The following is a 19,821-nucleotide window of genomic DNA, read 5'->3' on the forward strand; positions in this document are numbered from 1 at the left end:
CTTATTATTAAGAACAATCATATTTCTCTTTTGTACTCCTATCCCTTGTTTTTGAGTTTAACACTTCCTCTTAGAAAAGAGTTACAATAGAAAGGTTGAAATTCTCACTCTAAGAACTGGGACAACCCTTCAAACACCAATACAGATAGTTATAGCACTAAAATTCAGCAACTTAGCATCAGCTGCTGGTTAACTAGTACACTTTGCCTTCAGAAAGGGGGCAGGTATTACAGCAATTAATTATTATTGTCCATTCCTTAATTCCTCTATGATGGGGAGCTAATATTATCATTAATAACTTTTATTTTATTTAATTATTCTGTTCCATCATAAATGCTGCAGCCTCTGCCGTCTAGTGGTTGGTGTGGTGCAGTGGATAACAACACCGTCTGCCAGTGAGCTACCATGTAGGAGCTGGGGTTCAGTTCCAGGTCTGGGTAACTACATACTGTGCTACACCAATAAGAGTCCTTAGGCAAGACTCCTTAGACAACTACATTGACCCACCTCTGTAATAGGAATAACCTTGGGATAAGAGTGTCAGCTAAATGCTGTTAATGTAAATGTAATAAAAAATATCTTGCACTATTTAAGGTGACTATGTCATTTAAAAGATATGTAGTTATATGTAATCCACTACACTACAAAAAATACAATGGTGGTAGCCAATAAAAAAAAATGTAGCATTGAGCTATAAAGTTAGCAGACCTAACATTGGTTGTTAAAAAAATGGATGTAGAAATACAGAGGTGGTCATATTGTTGTGCTTGATCAGCATACTAATAAACAATTTGCTGTCCAATGAAAAACCAGTACTGAACTAATGAAAAACTGTCACTTACGGTGCCTTGTTTTTTTTAATGAATGGATCAAAATAAATTTTACAAAAATTCCAAAACTCTTTTTACTTTGACTTCTATTGAAAGCTTAGAAGGTGTTACCTCTCTCCGGACAAATTGCTGTATGTTTCTATATATAAATAAATAAATTAATTAATTAATTGCCAGTAATCACTACAAAAAACATGATCAAATATGTAAAAAATGTACTGTTTGATTTTTATCATTTTGTAGGTCATCCACCTCTAGATGTAATATGTATTGTTGATAAATACTGTAAACAATAAACTGCAGAAATGACACTCCCTTCATTAGTCCCATGATCTTTTTACAGTCACAGAAGGATGTCAATAAAAGGAAGACTAATCAGGCATATCATACAGTCGTCATGTTGTGTTGTGCTGTGTTGTGTTCTATCAGTCCTTGTTGATGTTGAGATGTCTTTTTTTACCTAAATAGGTCTTTCAATTATCGATTACCTTTGCTTCTAATTTTGTAATACTGAAACAACACTGAGTTATAGATTTTCTTTTTTTTATATAGTACTTCTAGACTTTGGTATCATCCAGGGAAGGTAAAGCAATATATCATGCTTAAAATATTGCAATGACAATGCTTATTTATACAATATCTATTTAAATCTATCTATCGCATTTGATTTATATTAATAGAGGAAATAAGAACTCATTATATAATATTTTGAATAAAGGTTTGAGGTGCACTAGATTATTTTGGCTAATATAATATTATTATTATTTTTACATATTTAATACACATTTAAAGAACCACATTTAAAGACGGTTATTCTGTTTGTTTCAAACTTTGTCACATTGTTTTTCAATGGAAAACTTTACATTTAATAGCCCTGTTCTGCAGTTAGAGGGAATATTTCTCTCTGAGCAAAACCTGTACCCTACTTTTCTCTTTTTCCTGTTTGTCTATGTGTTTATTATGGTCTCCAACATCGGAATAATGCTGCTCATAACCATGGAAAGAAGTCTACATGAACCTATGTACATTCTCTTCTGCAATCTTCCCTTTACTGATGTTCTTGGAAACTCTGCTGTTGTCCCTCGGCTAATGGTGGACCTTTTAAGGCCTGCATCTGAACGATCCATTGGTTATATTGATTGTGTTGCTCAAGCTTTCTGTTACCACATGTATACCACATCCACTCACACTGTACTCATGGCTATGGCATTTGACAGATATGTAGCTATATGTAATCCACTGCATTACACAACTATCATGTCGAACAGAATGGTGGCTAAACTGACTGCAGCAGCCTGGGGAGCAGCGTTACTTCTTGTAGGTACACTGTTAGGCCTAACGATAAGGCTGAATCACTGTGGAACGTTCATAGCTAATCCATTCTGTGATAATGCATCACTGTTTAAACTGGCATGTGAAAGCACATATATTAATAATGTGTATGGATTGACATATACAGTGTTTGTGCTTAGCGCTTCCATGGGAACTATTGTACTCACTTATTCCAAAATAGCAGCAGTGTGCATTACTAGTAAAAGCAAAACTTTAAACAGCAAGGCTTTGAAAACCTGCAGCACCCACTTAACTGTCTATTTAATCCTGTGGTTATCTGCGTTTATTATGGTCCTTCTTCATCGTTTCTCTGGTTATGCAGAGTACAGGAAAGGCGCTGCGCTGCTCTGCCACATCGGCCCAGGCGTTCTGAACCCTCTCATATATGCGCTGCAGTCTAGTGAGATGAGACGTTTTATGATGAGGATTCTACACACAAAGAAGGTGATGTCACAATAAATAACTTCCCATACTATTAGCACATTATAATAACAAACATATATATTATTTATTTTACAGTTTTGTATCTATTCTACATGTACTTTTAATGTAAAATCCCTGAATATAAGTGGCTAATACATATATACTCTTTACACTGTTAAAACAAAGAATTATGAGTGTTACCATAAAATATTGTTTTTTATTTATTATGGACATTTTTTAATGTGTGCAGAAAATATAAAGCATCAAGAACCTTTGGTTTGGTAATTTTTTATTTAGATTTGCAAACATATACTTTTGCATTTCTGACTTTTTAAACATTTTAATTATTGTAAAAAATAATCTTTATATATCTTTATGGAATCCCTAATGTAACCCTTTGTAGCATCTTTATCTTTTTTTACATTATGTACATTAAGTAACATACTGATGGATCTGTGTTTTAAAATAAGAGTATCTTCATGTGCATTTTATTTTTGCAATATTCATTATTGCTTCCTTTTTTCATATCTTATGTTTATATTCGTTCTGTCCAACTGTACTATATTAATGCTGATGTTATAAATGTTGCCTATAGTGCTAAAGGTTTGTTGACCATTAAAATGGTGCACGTGATTTCATGCATAAATGGGATCATATCCTTAAAATATTAAAATATGTAATATGAACTAGACCTGTCACATTAAAAAAGTTTGTGGACGATATATTTTCCCAGAAATTATTGTGATAAACAATATTATTGTCATATACCATAGCAAAGCATTAATGCCATTTTAAAGAAAACAATGTAACTGTTATTAATCATAGTTTAGAAAATTATATGTTTTTTCTTCCCCTACTGCAGTTTACACTGTGTGCATGGACTCACAGTTATTGAAGCACTGGTCTGGTATTGTATACTGCTCACTGTTATACTGTATATGTAAAGAAACATACTATTAAACACAATAGACAATATAACAATTATCAAATATTACTGAGGTCATGTCTATTTATTGTATTTATTGTAATTATCATAACGTGAGCTTAAATAATACAAATAAAATACAGTTATATACTTATTAAAGTAATTTATTGAACCATGTGATTCTATATTAAATGTTTAACATTTATTAAAGTATATTAACCTGTGTTGGTGTCACTCCTTTGAGCAGAATCCAAATAGCAATCCTTAAACACAAGTTAAATCTGTATTTTGAAAAGTGCAGGCCATACATCAGCATGATCCAATGGTGTTTCTGGATGATTTTTATCTATCTTCTTATTTGCGTGATACAGCTTAAACTTGCATTTATGGATTACTTAGTGAACTGTATTCCCATACAATGCAATGCAATTTCCAGTACAGAATCATGCCTGTTTTTAATGCAGAGCAGCCTGAGGGCCTGAAGATCACCAGTATCCAAAATTGACCTATGGTCTTTGAGATTTGCAAAAAAATTGCATTCTGTTTGTATTTACATTTATTTATTTTATAATGCATCCCAACTTATTTTAAATTGGGGTTTTACTTTTTGCCAAGCTGTTACGTATCTCAGTTTAAAGTACAGTGAAGTAAATTTATGACAAAAAGCAGATATACATCTTGTTCTATAGTGGAATGTCTAAAATGACCACAAAGGGCATCCTTCCACACGACAGGAAAAAAACAGAATTAGGTCTTACTAAACACAATACACACTGACCAAACATACACTGTATTATTGAGTCATTAGTTGCTCTTAATGAGCCACTGTTTCCACAAAGGGACAGCAAGTGTTGCACTGCTGTTAATTAGGTGTTCATAACATGTCAGATAATAACACTTAACCCCCTCAGGTCTAATTTACTGTTTAATGAATGTTTATTGCATGGTTAACATTTGATTAATGAGGGAAGCTTCTAATAATGTCTCAAGTGATTTCAAGCTCTTTAAAACTCTTTTATACTCCTTTATGTTGGTGAAGATAATAATTCTGGACAATATTTCTAATATTTATCTTTTAAATATATAAAATATGTGTGCATGTTTTCACAATATTAATTCAATGTTTATTTTTTACAATGTCTTCTAAGGCCCATGACCTATTCTAAATGTACACATCACTCCCACAGCTATTGTAATTTAATTAAGTCATGGTCAGTTGTATGTGTGAGACACAGAGGTCATTAGCAACCATTGGTGTCTTCTGTAACAGACTGCTCATTTGCAGGACAAAAAAAGTGTATCAGTGCTTGTTGGAGATCAGTTGTTTTGCCCTGATTCAGGCCTGTACCAATCACACTGTACAGACACTTCTATTAAATAGCAAACTGCTTAAAACAAATACAGCATGTGTAAGGTGCCAGGACAAAAAACAGAAAGCAAAATATGATTTTTACATCAACATCAATTGAAAGAAGCTTCTTTTATACACAATAAAAAATATGTACTGGGTGAACACGTCCAAATCTTAGGCCTGACAATTTTTGTTCAAAGAGTTTTGAAAATAATACAAAGATATATTTCATCATCTTTTTTACAAATAAAATGTGATTTAGAACATTTTAATCATGTTTTTTTTTTTTTTTTTTACTTTGTAGGGATGGTTTATAAGATAAAAAGGTCAATATAAAAGGCTTCCAATGCAATGGACATTTAAAAAAAAAAAACTATTATATATTTAAGTTAATTGTTTTTTTTTTTTGCTATATAACTTTAGATTTTACAGTAGAATATTAGAGTCTTATTACTGGAGATAATTCAGGTCTGAAACGGAAAAGTAAAATCCTCTGGAAAACATCCTTAAGTGACTTAAACTTTTATAAAATGGTTGAAAATATATAAAAAAATAACCTTCAATACACACTTATGTAATGTTTTATTTGTAATAACAACAATAAATAAAACATAAGAATTAATATTTTGAAATACAACATAGAACAATACAAAAGCCTGATGATGATGCATTACCATGTTTGCATAGAATGTATATGGTATCAAGCCCCAAGCAAGTATTTTTTTTTTTTTTTGCTAGCGGTGCTGTTAGCATTAGCTATTTGGATAAGGATAGAGAGTTAAGTGTGTAGGCTGAGTCTAAGGAAAATGGTGTGTGTTAAAGAAGTAATAATCTGGATCACAGTGTGCCACAAAAAAACGAGGTTAAATTCAGATAGTAATCACATATTTCACTGTTAATTCAAATGTGTAATAAATGACACTATTTACAAAGATAATGCCATGTTATTTACACAAACAACAAATCTGTGCTGATCTATTCTTATACCAAACATTGCAGTTTATTAATGGTGCTCACATTTGTAAAGAAACAAATATATAGGTTATCTAACAAAATTATTATGAACTGCACTACAGGTTTTTTATTACATGAAGCTTTAATGCATTTATTTCCCATTTCTGACCTTAAGGTATCTGCTAACTCGCTAACCACTCATCATAAATGGTTGGTCACTACCTGAAGCTGAACCCTAGGCAGGCCAAACTACTGCACTGCCCTAGAATTACCATACTTTTCGCACTATAAGTCACACTGTCAATGAACGTCTAGTTTCTGGTCTATTTTCATACATAAGGTGCACCAGATTATAGTAAGAGAAACTATAAGGAACTTCTAATTCAGCAGGTTTCGTCGCTGGGTGGTGGTGGGGGTAGCTACCTAAGTTAAGTAAAGCTAAGCTAAGTAAACAAAGAAAAACTTTCTTTTAAAGTCAAACGAGTGCTGGATGTTAATCTAAACAGATTTCTCTCCAGTGAACTGTTTATTTGGGTAAGTAAAGCGCTTTCGTTTATTTACAATAAGCTTAAATGGCTAAGGCTGGAGCTTTAGCATTAGCATTAGCGGCTAACCACTTCAGCAGTGCTAGCTGGGGTTAGCAGCAGACTACAGACCGATAATGCTCCCCTCTGAACGGTTATAGAGCTAGCACGGTTAGTGGCTAATGCTAATGCTACTCCAGCCCCGATGCTGGAGAACTAAACTAAAACTCCTAAAAAACGCTGCAATTTGGCAGAGTGGCTTTACTTCTCCTTACAACCTGATTGGTAAAATGCACTGGATTATAAGATGCACTGACGATTTTGGGGGGAAAAAAAGGGTTTTAAAACCTTATAGTGCAAAAAAATCGGTATGTGTTTTCATCAGTCGGGTTATTTCATACAGAAACTCATTGGCCACTCCAGCTGCAGAAGCACAAAGCTATAGTGTAATATTGGAGGACAAGTTATAATGTTTTTTTCCCAATTTTTAAACATTTAATGCTTTCTCTATAGGTTAGTAACCCAAATACATGGTTATATGCATGACATCAGCACCACCTACTGTCTTCATACTTCCTAAATTCAGCCTCCCTATACTTTTATCCTATACTTTTCGAACACTCCATCAAAGGCCATCACAGTCTGTGATTCACTGTCAGTGTGAAGCTGAAATTAAGCTGCCTTTTTCTAACAACAATGATCCACAACAAGCCTCAAAACCTCCTTAAACTTCATCAGGAATTCTAATGCTTTTGGAATGTTACTTAAAGTCTCCTGGCATAAAAATAGCCAGCTTTGGAAATGGTTAATAATCTTAAAGAAATAAGAAAGAATAGATTTTTTTGTTTTTCAGTAAGATGGTCAGCTTGCTTAATCAATAAACATCAATGATCAATCAGGTAATTTTAGTGAAATTCATCTAAATTAAAATAAATCAAGTCAAGCAAGTCATATTCCAATATTGTATCATGGGAATACTGAGAAAAGCATATACATTTCCTCAGAATTGTGTTTTTTGTTCTAATATATAAATGTGTCCTACAATGGTAAAATCATCTAAACACAGTACTTTACATTGTTTATAAAATTTATAGTACATACGTAACACAGAATAATGGTGCTTGTTACATAAAGGTTGAAACATTTTTAACAGCAACCCTTCGTAATCGCACTCCTTCAGATGTCCCATGAGCTCTTCTCAGGCTGAATAGGATGTCAATAAAAGGATGGGCTGGTCTGCTATCAGAAATAACTGCTCTCTATTATTTCATACTGTACTTAAAGAAGAGAATTAGATGCACCATTAAAAAAACAATGAATATATTGAGGCAATGAGATTTGTTCATGTTATTGTTATACAGAAACAACACTGATCCAAGAGGTTTTTTGGGTTTTTTTTTTTACCACCAGTTTACTTCTATGTGAAGACTTGGAGATTCTGGGATGGTAAAGAATCACAACTAAAACATTTGTTTTTGTGTGTGTTTAAGGTTTATTGAGCTATAGCCTGTGCTTATCTATTATATGTATATATTATATTGATACAGCCAAGGTGTGTGCTGAGAAAAATATAATTTGGGTGTTTTGAATGAAGAACAAGTGTTAGATATTTAGTAGAAAAAATACAAATTGATAGATTTATAATGTTAAAAAATTAAAGGCCTACAGACTAAACCCATTTTTTTAAGTGTTTCACAATGGAAAATGTGACATTCAATAGCCCTTACTTGCATTTGGAAGGAGTAATTGTTTCCGAACAAACACTGTATCCTGCATTTCTGTTCTTCCTGTTTGTCTACGCGTTCATCATGGTCTCCAACCTCGGAATCGTCCTGATTATAATAATGGAAAAAAATCTACATGAACCTATGTACATTCTCTTCTGCAGTCTTCCCTTAAACGATGCATTTGGAAACTCTGTCATTGTGCCTCGGATGCTGGTGGACATTTTTAAACCATACTCTGAACGCTACATCAGTTATGTTGAATGTGTTTCTCAAGCTTTCTGCTTCCACATGTATCTTGCAGCCTCTCACACTATATTAATGGCTATGGCATTTGACAGATATGTTGCTATATGTAATCCTTTGCATTACACAACCATAATGACTCCCAGAATGGTGGCTAAACTGACTGCAGCAGCCTGGGGAGTGGCGTTTGTCTGTGTCAGTGTATTATTAAGTCTCACTATAAGGCTGAATCTTTGTGGAACATCAATAGTAAACCCATTCTGTGATAACGCATCTCTGTTTAAACTGGCATGTGAGAGTCCTTATATTAATAATGTGTATGGCCTGATATATACAGCGGTTTTACTCGGATCTTCTTTGTTATACATTATTATTACATATGCCAAAATTACAGCAGTCTGCCTGACTACAAAAAACAAAACCCTGAACAGCAAGGCTTTGAAAACCTGTAGCACACACTTGACTGTTTTTTTGATCATGTGGTTATCTGGGTTTATTATGATCATACTCCATCGTTTTTCTGGTTACGCAGACTACAGGAAGGGGGCTGCTGTGCTCTTTCACATCGGGCCAGGCATTCTGAACCCTATCATATATGCACTGCAGTCTGGTGAGATCAGAAATGTCATACTGAAGATCCTACGCTCAAAAAGAGTGATGCCATAACTAGACACTTTATGCACGAACAGACCAAGAATTACCATCTGCTGTCTAATAGTTTGATATATATGCTGTCCACATTACATGTGATTCTGATAGGTTACTCTATTACTAAGTGTATCAAACAGATAATACTGTCACTTCTGAAGCAATCTGCAAGTTTACTTGCAAGAAAATGTATTTTTGAATATTATTTAACATTATTTTTCATGTTAATTTACTTCCTTGTACATTTCAAGTGTCTCAAAACCTAAAACCCAAAACCCGAAGTATCCATAATATTCTACTTCTGCTGAAGCTGGTTTAGTATAGGCCACTTTTTTGTTTTCATAAATTTTGTCTTTCTTTGTTTGTAGTTTCATTTGACATGTTTCTTAACCATTAACTCTAACCACTCCACAGTGGTGGTTCAGTAGTTAGAGCACTGGGTTAATAATCTTAAGGTGGTGGATTTGATATCCTGGGTCCACTAAGCCTCCATTGTTAAGTATTTGAGCAAGGCCCTTAACCTGATCTTATCTTATCTAAGGGCACAATGACAGGCTGACCCAGGCTTTCTGATGTAAGATATGTGAAGGAAGGCTTTTACCGCACTGTACATGTAAAAATGAAAATAAAGAAATGTTGTTATTATTATAAATACTGACAAATGTTGCAATACTGTTGTTTTAATTAATTCTTGGAGCAACTTTTTGAAAATGTTAAAAATATGATGATGAATGTACAGTAAATACTGCATAAAACACTTTTTTATTTATTTTATTTATTGTGGCTGTTCTATGTAGTGTTATGCTGAGTGAATAAAAGGTCAGGGCTCATGTTCAAGGCAGGCATATCACACTTTTGCACCCTATATCCAAGCTAAAGGAAAAATTCTCATAGAACATGCTTGAAATCATAGAACAAAGAGAATCATGGACTGTCACAGAACAGTTTACAATAATGAATACTGTCTCAAACAACAATATCAGAAATATTGTCGCTGTCCAATTGAAACAAGTATCTCTAAAAGAGCAACTTTACAAGAGAGAGGAATCAAACCTTCCTAAATTTCAATGGAAGTCAGTATAAAAATGTATTTATTTCAGGTTTTTACACTTATTTACAGTTATTTGGTGCTAGTCTCTCCTCTACTACAGACTATGTGGCCAAAATAAAGGGACTAATAATACAACACAGAATAATACAAATATACTAAGATCTGACATGCATATTACTGCTTACAAACATGTCAATTCTGCTGCAAATATAACATAACCATCTAATAGTGATAAACAAACCAGGCCTTTTTTCCTGTTTTGTACACAGCAGTAAAGTGCAATTTCAAATCTCAGACCAAGGCATGCTTTTTAATGGAAAGCCTCCTCACATTCCTAAAAGTTAATCCTTTTTTCCTTCTGCTTTTCAAAGCAATTTGTCAAAAGTTAACCAACCATGTGCAAATAATTTAATAAATATTAAGTATCATAAAATAATTTGAAATGAAAATAATGTCTGTAAACTATTATATATATATATATATATATATATATATATATATATATATATATATATATATATATATATATATATATATATATATATTTTTTTTTTTTTTTTTTTTTTAGCATAGTTCAACAAAGTAAGTAATTAGTAAGGATAAAACATTTTTGTTTCTTAATACAAATTTAGAGACTAACTAAAGAAAATGCTAAAGTAAACATTTAAAAATATTTAAGTAAATTCATTTTTAACATTATTTTTCCGAACAGTGACAACAGATGTCAGTTTACTTTTTCAACACATTATTCTTCAAAAGTTCATCCAGTTTTTTGTTTTTGCTGCATGCTAAAAATGTTTGGATTAGAGATAAAAAAGATTAATATTAAAATACAAATCAGCATTGTAGTTTTTGCATTGCACAAGAACTGTCCAAGCAAATTAAGTTTGAATGTCCTAAAAAAGAAAGAAACCTCTTTTATCCCTTATTGCATATATTGCACAGATCTTCCAAGAAAACAATAGCAGTTACTACCAAACACAGTGTGAGAGCTATGGTCGCAAGAGCAGAATTGTAGAGGCCAAACCTCTCATCACATGATATAACAAGCAGAGAGAGCCAAAGTGAAATGTGCATGGTTCTAGAAGAAAGTCTGTGACCTCGATCAACCCCTGCTAAAGTAATGAGAAGGCCAAGATGTGAATAAAGAAAGGTCCACTCATGATCCAAACCACCATGGCATGGCAAGTATATCTCCATGATATCCAAACATGACAGGTAATATTTATATGTATATGTATATAAAAAAATCCTAAATAGGAGACTGAAAGGAGTATGGTTGTTTGAAAGACAATGACGCTGGGAAGCTTATGAAAGGAGTTACAATTCCAACACACTGGAGATGGTTGCATTTAACATTTAGTCACTTTAACCTCTTACAACATCTTCCATCCACACTGGGTAAGTGCAAGTCTAGCCAGTCGTAAAAAGTCTAGATAGTAATGCACAGATTTACATTTATATATATATATATATATATATATATATATATATATATATATATATATACATATATATATATATATATATATATATGTATGTATATATATATATATATATATATATATATATATATGTATGTATATGTCATGTCTTTTCAATAGAAATATTACAAAAACATGCATTTAAATACTACTTTTACCTTGAGTACATTAGTACAATTAATACTGCATTATACGTTCAGCAAGAACAAATTAAGGTTTAGCCTACAGCTAAATATACAATTCAACATTTATCAATTCAATATACAAACTTAGCCATTGTTTTTTATATAGACCTGCATTTGATTGCTCTACAGACCTTTCACTAATTGAAGAGCAGTTTATCATCTCTGAGACAGTGTTTTGAGCTATGTCATAGCAAAAATATCAAGGGACTAATTTATCCAATGACTGACATTCTTATACCTGAGAGTGTTACCATGTCAGAAAGTCATCGCACCAGGAAGGACAAGCTGATGAACTATAAATCAGGCAGATCAGTTTGCTTGTAGTGCCTATTCTCTGCATGTATGATCATTTAAGGTTTGGTTTCTCAGTATTTATGTCAAACTGCTTTGCAATTTTTTTAAAACATGTAGTGATGTTTGTTTAATGTTAAAATAACCATAAATAACAATCATTTCCATGCTTATTGCAAGTGGATTTTACTTCTAAGCTAAAACGTGTTGTCCACTCTTGCTCTTTTTTTCTGCAGGTTTTAATGATGGAAAATGGAACATACAGATTCCAAATTCTTAAGATTGAAGGACTGAAAGTCACACAGCAAACTGCATACCCAGTGTTTATCCTCCTTTTCTTACTGTACACTTTTATAATGCTTTCCAACCTTGGACTGATTGCCTTGATTGCACTGGAGAAAACGCTTCACAAACCCATGTATCTGATCTTCTGCAACCTTCCTCTGAATGATGCACTTGGTGCTTCTATTGTGCTGCCTGCTCTGCTCAAAGACATGTCTATTCCTGAATCTGAGAGGCGTATCAGCTTCGCTGCGTGTGCAATTCAAGCTTACACCGTTCACACGTTTAGTACAACTGCACACTCCATATTAATGATCATGGCTTTTGACCGGTATGTGGCCATTTGCAATCCTTTAAGATACAACAGCATAATGACCAACAGAATGGTTGTAAAACTGACTGCATTAGCATGGTTGGTAGCCATTGTCCCAGTCGGGATTATGGTGGGTCTCAGTGTCAGGCTGTCACACTGTATTTCAGCTGTTTCAAATCCGTTCTGCGACAATGCCTCTCTTTTTAAGCTTTCTTGTGAGGATTTGACAGTTAATAATATCTTCGGCCTGTTCTCCTCTGTTGTGTGCTGGAGCTCATCAATAGCATGTGTTGGTCTGACGTATCTAAAGATTGCTATTGTCTGTATAAGCAGTAGAAACAGTGTTTTAAAGAGTAAGGCTATGAAAACGTGCAGCACGCATCTGAGTGTGTATCTCATTCTCCTGGGATGTGGAGTGACTTCAATAATTCTGCATCGTTTCCCTGCTTATGCAGAGGTAGGAAAAGTGGCTTCTGTCTTGTTTTTAATTATTCCCACCACTCTAAACCCTATTATATATGGGTTTCACACCAAAGAAATCAGACAGTGGCTTCAGTGGATCCCCTGGAAAAGGAAAGTCATTTCAGAACCATGACTTCACAAAAACTTGTATCACCATTTTTACAGTTTTATATTCCATTTTTTTTATATATATTGCGAATTTGCCAGTTGCTAATTACATTGAGTTAATATGTACAACAGAGTGGATCAAGAGAAATGCTCCAAAATTACTTTTCCTATACAGGGACAATATATAACATTATTGTATTACATTCACTCTCAGTTGTAAATAACTGCTCAAATGTAAATATGTCACACACTCATGTTTAGTATCTGTTGCAGGTATGTTTCAAATCACCCATCTCTTCATGCAGGATGCAGGATGCCGAGCTGTTTGATGTAACTTGTGATTTTCAGGCCATGGCAAACACAATTCTAAAACTGTTAAATTACCACTGTGAATGTGAAATACAATGTGCAACACTTACAGTGTTAAATTAACCCTGGCAGGTTTGCTGTGTGAGGTTGAGTTTGGAAAAGTGTGGAAGTATAAATAAGTCTAAATAAATACATCTTTATCTCAGGTCTGTTAAAAGCAATTAATTTACACAATTTTTAAAAAATCTATAAAAATATGAACTTTATGCTTTTTGTTACTGTTATTGCATTGAAATCCAACATGTGATCAAAACAGTATTACAAAATATATTTTAATAGTCAAGAACATATAAATAAACTCTATTATTAAAGTAAATATATTAGCCAAGTATAAATATTATTATGATCCTGAGCTGTAAGGCGAATAGCATTACTGGCATGTTACAAAAAGAAAAATACTATTATAAAAATACTAATACTACTGTGAGTAAATCTGCAAAAGAAAAAGGTCCCATATATACTTTTCTAAATGATCAAATTACTACCTAATGTTGCTACTTCATTCTTTTCTTGAACAGTACTAGAGCACGGTATTTATTTTAGTTGTATGTTGAATATTACATTTCTAACATTAAAATGTGCAGATTTATTGCCTAATAATGTCTAAATACCATGTTGTAAATACATTAAATATAAAAGGTGCAAAAAATTATGTACATTTCTCGTAATGGAATATTTTACTTGTAGTACATATAATACATTCAAATTGCTTATATATATATATATATATATATATATATATATATATATATATATATATATATATACACACACACACACACACACACATATATATATATATATACACACACACACACACACATATATATATATATATATATATACATATATTTATATATATATATATATATAAAATCTAAATATTATATAAATATTATAATCTAATATTATAATCTAAATATCTATGGATTGTTAACAAATCTGTCTAAACCATTTTATTTCAGTTTACTCATATGATCTAGTTTATTAAATAAGTATGGTCTGGCCAACAAGTTCTTCAAGTGTCAGCTTAGGTTGGACAATGTATTTCTCATGTATTTAGGAGATGTCCAATTCCACAGGCATGCTCTAAACCTATTTAACACCTGCCAATAACCATCACTAAACTGTGCTGCACCTGGAATTTAAATTACTTTTATAAAATGCTGTTGTATATGTTGTATACTCGTAAAAGTATAAGTTGTTTATCTTCATGCTAAATAAAAAAAAAATAATAATAATAATTTTTATTGACTATCCATTAAGAGACCACACCAGACTCAGGACCATATGATCTGCTTTGTGTGAACTAGCCAACGTCCTATCCAGACTTCTGAAGTGTGTTTTTGCAGTGTTGTCAGTGTGCATGCATTAATGTCTGATGATTAATCTGGAAATTTGAGGTGCTCATTTAAAAAAAAATCTAATTAATTATGACCCAAGTGTTCTCACATAATTCCCTCTTTTTACAGAGTCTGGTGATGCATTACTGGTTTTATTAATGTAAACACACAGTTGCTACTGCTGAGCTGAGAGGAAAGCTTTCTTTTTATGTTGAAATATGGAATAAATCTCATAATTAACTCATAACAAACTTTTCTGTCACACACACACGCATGTGAACACATTCACACAAACACACACACACAAAGAAGCTGCTCTTGTTTATGCACATTTCCTCTTCTACCTGGTTTAATACATCCATTTTAAACTGTATAAAAGCTATTAAAGCTAGAAAACGAGTGAGTTTTCCTTAATTAAAGCTTCTGTGTTTGAGCTTCCTTGTATTTTATGCTAAAGCTCTCTGTTGTTTTTTTACTCAGCACATCATTAGATTAGTGTCAAATTATCCTAATGTGTTATAATCAAGTAAGTGTTTTGTTTGCCAGGCACACAACAATACTATGTTACACAATTATTTTTGCCTCCCTACCAAAAATACAGTGAAGTACCATCATTAAAATTTTTGTAATCACCTCTTAGGAGGCTCCATTATAGTAGCTGGTTCTAAAGCACAAGTGGTTGTCAAATAAGTGCATCTGAATTTTAAAATAGCTTTATTAAACACAACATAAAGTATAATAAAAAACATAATATTACATAATATTTTATTATAGTCAATCTTTATCTATTATAAATAATTGGTTTATTGGGGAGGAAAACTAAGGGGCTCACAAAAATGTCTGATTATGAATTAACTGGTGCTTATAACCAACAAACAGATAAAAGTGTGGACAAATGTGTAGGTAAAACCCACTTGGTTGCATATGAAACCTTTTCCATTAGGCTTAAAGAAATGGTTGGCATATTCTATTCTATTTATAGCTCTAATGTAACATTTAATAGCCCATATGACAAGCATCTATATTAATTTATATTTTTGTCTCCTAAAATGTGTTTTGATGCTTATCTTGCTCATTAATATATAATGAATGCATGGTTATTTATGGCCTATATAGGGCCTTTTTTACAGACATCTCCATATAAGTTAAAGAAGAAACACAATGGACCTGTCACATGAACTAGACTAATGTAAAGCGTTAAAACACTATTTTAAATACAATTTTGAGTTGTTTAAATGAGTAAAATCTGTTCCGAATTATGTGCAACATGTAAGAAGCCTCAGCCTTTTATTTAAGAAAACTGGGGTGGGTTTCTCAAAAGGTTTAAGATAATTCTTAGATGATCAAGTGAGCATCACACTGAGCACTCTCTTTCTCTCTCTCTCTCTCTCTCTCTCTCTCTCTCTCCATAATAAGATATTTTTAATGCTAAGATGCCTTGAGAAACTGGAAAAGTGAGAACAAACACCTGAATACAAACACTTTCCCTGCTTCTACTTCCTATTAATCAAGGGAATAAAAATTGCAACAATACATTCCCAAAATTGCTTCTCTAAGCTCAAGGCTATGTCTGCCCATAGCCTTAGGCTATGGAATCAAATATGAATAAAAGGGGGTAAAAAGGCATGTTCAATCAGTATATATTGATATATATGACTTTTAATGTGCTGCAATCAGTGTCTCCAGTAATTATGTAATCATACACATGTACAAATAATCAAGTAGTAATGGATTACATATAGTTTGTCACATCTAACATAATAATAAACAGTAGATTCTACCAGCAGATTAAGATACAGATTACAGTGTTTTGATAGTAGTCAGCTGTGAAACGTAAAAAATATTTTAGTACCTGTATTTGACACTAGAAAAGAATATTTCAGTACCATATTAAGCATCTTTCTCTCAACCTGCTATATCTATTTCATGATGGTAGATGGCACAGTTTTTCTGGCCACATTTGAGCCTGAAGTGCTTCTGCAGAAGGCTCTCTTCATCGCATTCTGCAGCTCTTTATTCCTCAGGCTGTAAATGAAGGGGTTCAGCAGGGGCGTCAGAACAGAGTAAAGCAAAGCAATCAGCAAACGTGCTTCAGCATCAAATGAGGGCACTCTGTAGGAGATGTACACACAGGTAGCAGATATGTAAGAGATACCTACGACTATCAGGTGAGACACACAAGTAGCAGCAGCCTTCATTCTTTCAACGGAGCCCATTTTGCTGATGGCTTTCCCAATTAAAACGTATGATGTGAGAATCAGCAGGAAAGTGGAAATAAGGGCAATTAAAGCAAAAAATAGTCCCACAACATTATTTCTTGTAATATCAGTGCAGGCCAGGCGTATAACTGAGGCATGATCACAGAATATGTGCTTAATTACGTTCAGTCCACAGAAGGGTAGAGGCACTGCTAAAAAGAAAGCCGGACAAGAAATTAACGCTCCGAAAGCCCACGCTGCGAGTATCAGCAAATAACGAACTTTCCTGGTCATGATGGACGTGTAGCGTAACGGGTTACAGATGGCAATGTATCGGTCAAAAGCCATCACTGTTAGCAAACTACGTCCTGTAACAGTCAGTGTAAGAAAAATATACAGTTGTGTAAAGCAGCCTGCCTTGGAAATGGTCTTCACTTCCACTAGAAATCCTGAAAGCATGTTGGGGACTGTAGTTGTTGTGTAGATTAAATCAGAGAAGGAAAGATTGTGAAGGAAAAAGTACATGGGTGAATTCAGCTTTGAGTCGGTTCTGACCAGATATATAATCATACTGTTTCCAACCAGTATCAGAACATACACTGGCAAGAAAATAGTAAACAGAATCAATTTTCTCTCTTTGAATCCCTCAATAATAAAAAAGGTCACTTCCTCAGTCGTGTTCATTTTAGAGAGCTGGAAACTGTGCAGAAAAAGACAACAGCAAAAAACAAAGAAGAAAATGAAAGCACATTTTAAGATTTAAGCTGAACGTGTCGCTAAACTATACTATTTACTCACAGTATTCAAACCCACTAAAAAAACAGAAGTTTCAGTTTGAATCTAAGCGTATCTGTATGGTCTGTAAGCGCAGCAAGTGGGTAGTATCTGAAATAAGTACCCCTAAAAGCTCAGGTGAGTTATTGAGAATATGTTCGCTCTTAAATACCCAAATCAAAACCTTAATTGGTTGTCAAGAACAAGTGTTTGTTTGTATTCATAGCAATTAAAAGCTATCGCTGGACCAATTAAAATGTTTTTAATTGTTATTATGTACTTACTCAAGGGGTAGTTAGATGAGAATAATCACCTCCTGGATGAATTTGAATCTTTTATGCTAATTGCAGGAAGTTGCTTTGTTCAACAACATTTCCCTGTAGGCTTTATTTATAGTTTGTGTAATTTTTTACGGTGGCCGAGAAAGCCCAACGCAGTGCAAACTGAAAAGCGCTGCAAAAGCACAAAACACATCCAACAAAATTACAACACAGGCGCAGCAAATAGATAAACGTGCTGCAAATACAATCACAACACAACGGAAGTGAGTCACAACACAACGGAATTTTCCCGGGGAACCTTAAAACATGCTGTACCAGCTAAGCTGCGTCTTCAGTAACGTCTCGGACTTCACTGTGTACAAAGGACAATAAGTGGCAAACAAGGCGTTTTGTGAAGCAGAACTTTTAATAATATGCACACAACCGTGGTAATCACAGGTAATAAACATAACTTACTTTTCAGAAGCTTGTTTGCCACTTATTGTCCTTTGCATACAGCTGGTACAGTATCTTTTAAGGTCCCCCGGGAAAATTCCGTTGTGTTGTGACTCACTTCCGTTGTGTTGTGATTGTATTTGCAGCTCGTTTTTCTATTTGCAGCGCATTTTTCTTTTTGCTGCTCCTGTGTTGTAATTTTGATGGATGTGTTTTGTGCTTTTGCAGCGCTTTTCAATTTGCAATGCGCTGGGCTTTCTCGGCCACTGTACTTTTTCATACGTACAGTCCCTTCCAAAAGTATTGGAAACAGTGGGGTCTGTTCCATGTTTTCTGCTGTAAGACAGAAAACATTTAGATTTGGCATTATGGACGATTTTGGGACAAAAGCTTAACATTTCAGATTTTATTTCCATCTGGATCTGATGTACAGTTTAGGAGATAACAGCTTTTGTCTGAACCCACCCATTTATCTTCTGAGCAAAAGTATTGGAACTTAAAATATCTTAAAGTAAAAAAGACTTCATATTTAGTTGCAAAACAGTGATGAGGTGCAAGCAATAGTGTCTCTTTTTGCAATAAATTATGATGATGTTCTCTCTAGATCAAGACATTTTGATAATGTGTCTTAATGCGTATCTGTATATTGTTAGTTTTCTGTTCTTACAGTAGAAAAAGGCTAGAACAGGCCATTATGATTTTTTTCACCCTTCAAACAGGGCAGTCTGTGCTTGCCACTGCTGTCTAGACAGGGCCTGGCAAAAATGCTAAACATGAGATTTTAGATCAGGTAAGTATATCAGTATTTCATTCATGTATACAATTACAAACTGACATAACATATTGCATAGGACAATATTATATTAATTAAAGCCTGAAACACTCTGGGCGTGTTCTATAAGCCAAAAGGGTCTTACCAGGTACTCATATTACCCTCTAGTGGTGAGAAATGCCATTTTTTATTCATCACCCACTGTCATTCTAGCAAAATTTATGGACATTTTAGGTCTAAATACGTTGAAAACAAATAGTAAAAAAAAGAGTTGTTCCAACTTTTAAACCTCCACCATCATTTATAACATAGAAAAAGCCTTCTGTACCAAGTCCTTTATCCTCTGCCTGGTTATAAGTAATTCTCAATGTGGGAGCAGTTTAGTTGCATTAGTTTTAATTAATAGTTCAGAATATTTAGGAGGAATATGTATGAGTATGTGTATGAAAGTTTTTCATGTCATTTTGGAGAATTTCTTTTCCATTGGTCCATTCCTTACGAAAATGTAACACAGTG

General features: G+C 33.5%; 4 protein-coding genes across 4 annotated transcripts; 3 read left to right on the plus strand and 1 right to left on the minus strand.

Moving 5' to 3' along the window:
* Nucleotides 1-1,251: 1,251 nt before the first annotated feature.
* LOC103035492 (olfactory receptor 52D1-like) lies at nucleotides 1,252-3,583 on the plus strand. The gene has a single exon (XM_007259583.4). It carries the CDS (start codon nucleotides 1,680-1,682, stop codon nucleotides 2,619-2,621), a length of 942 nt encoding a protein of 313 aa, XP_007259645.1. The 5' UTR covers nucleotides 1,252-1,679; the 3' UTR covers nucleotides 2,622-3,583.
* Nucleotides 3,584-7,727: 4,144 nt separating this feature from the next.
* Nucleotides 7,728-9,637, plus strand: LOC103035179 (olfactory receptor 8D4-like). The gene has a single exon (XM_007259582.4). It carries the CDS (start codon nucleotides 8,037-8,039, stop codon nucleotides 8,973-8,975), a length of 939 nt encoding a protein of 312 aa, XP_007259644.2. The 5' UTR covers nucleotides 7,728-8,036; the 3' UTR covers nucleotides 8,976-9,637.
* Nucleotides 9,638-12,208: 2,571 nt separating this feature from the next.
* Nucleotides 12,209-14,025, plus strand: LOC103034855 (olfactory receptor 52N5-like). The gene has a single exon (XM_022675880.2). It carries the CDS (start codon nucleotides 12,211-12,213, stop codon nucleotides 13,156-13,158), a length of 948 nt encoding a protein of 315 aa, XP_022531601.2. The 5' UTR covers nucleotides 12,209-12,210; the 3' UTR covers nucleotides 13,159-14,025.
* A 2,461-nt stretch (nucleotides 14,026-16,486) lies between these two features.
* Nucleotides 16,487-17,932, minus strand: LOC103034534 (olfactory receptor 10J1-like). The gene has a single exon (XM_007259580.4). It carries the CDS (start codon nucleotides 17,725-17,727, stop codon nucleotides 16,765-16,767), a length of 963 nt encoding a protein of 320 aa, XP_007259642.2. The 5' UTR covers nucleotides 17,728-17,932; the 3' UTR covers nucleotides 16,487-16,764.
* Between the last annotated feature and the right edge of the window lie 1,889 nt (nucleotides 17,933-19,821).

This window comes from Astyanax mexicanus, chromosome 17 (genome assembly GCF_023375975.1).
Source record: "Astyanax mexicanus isolate ESR-SI-001 chromosome 17, AstMex3_surface, whole genome shotgun sequence".
Lineage (NCBI taxonomy): Eukaryota > Metazoa > Chordata > Actinopteri > Characiformes > Acestrorhamphidae > Astyanax > Astyanax mexicanus.

Coding starts and splice junctions, on each gene's coding strand:
- LOC103035492 (XM_007259583.4), top strand. CDS start 1,680: ATGGAAAACTTTACATTTAATAGCCCTGTTCTGCAGTTAGAGGGAATA.
- LOC103035179 (XM_007259582.4), top strand. CDS start 8,037: ATGGAAAATGTGACATTCAATAGCCCTTACTTGCATTTGGAAGGAGTA.
- LOC103034855 (XM_022675880.2), top strand. CDS start 12,211: ATGATGGAAAATGGAACATACAGATTCCAAATTCTTAAGATTGAAGGA.
- LOC103034534 (XM_007259580.4), bottom strand. CDS start 17,727: ATGAACACGACTGAGGAAGTGACCTTTTTTATTATTGAGGGATTCAAA.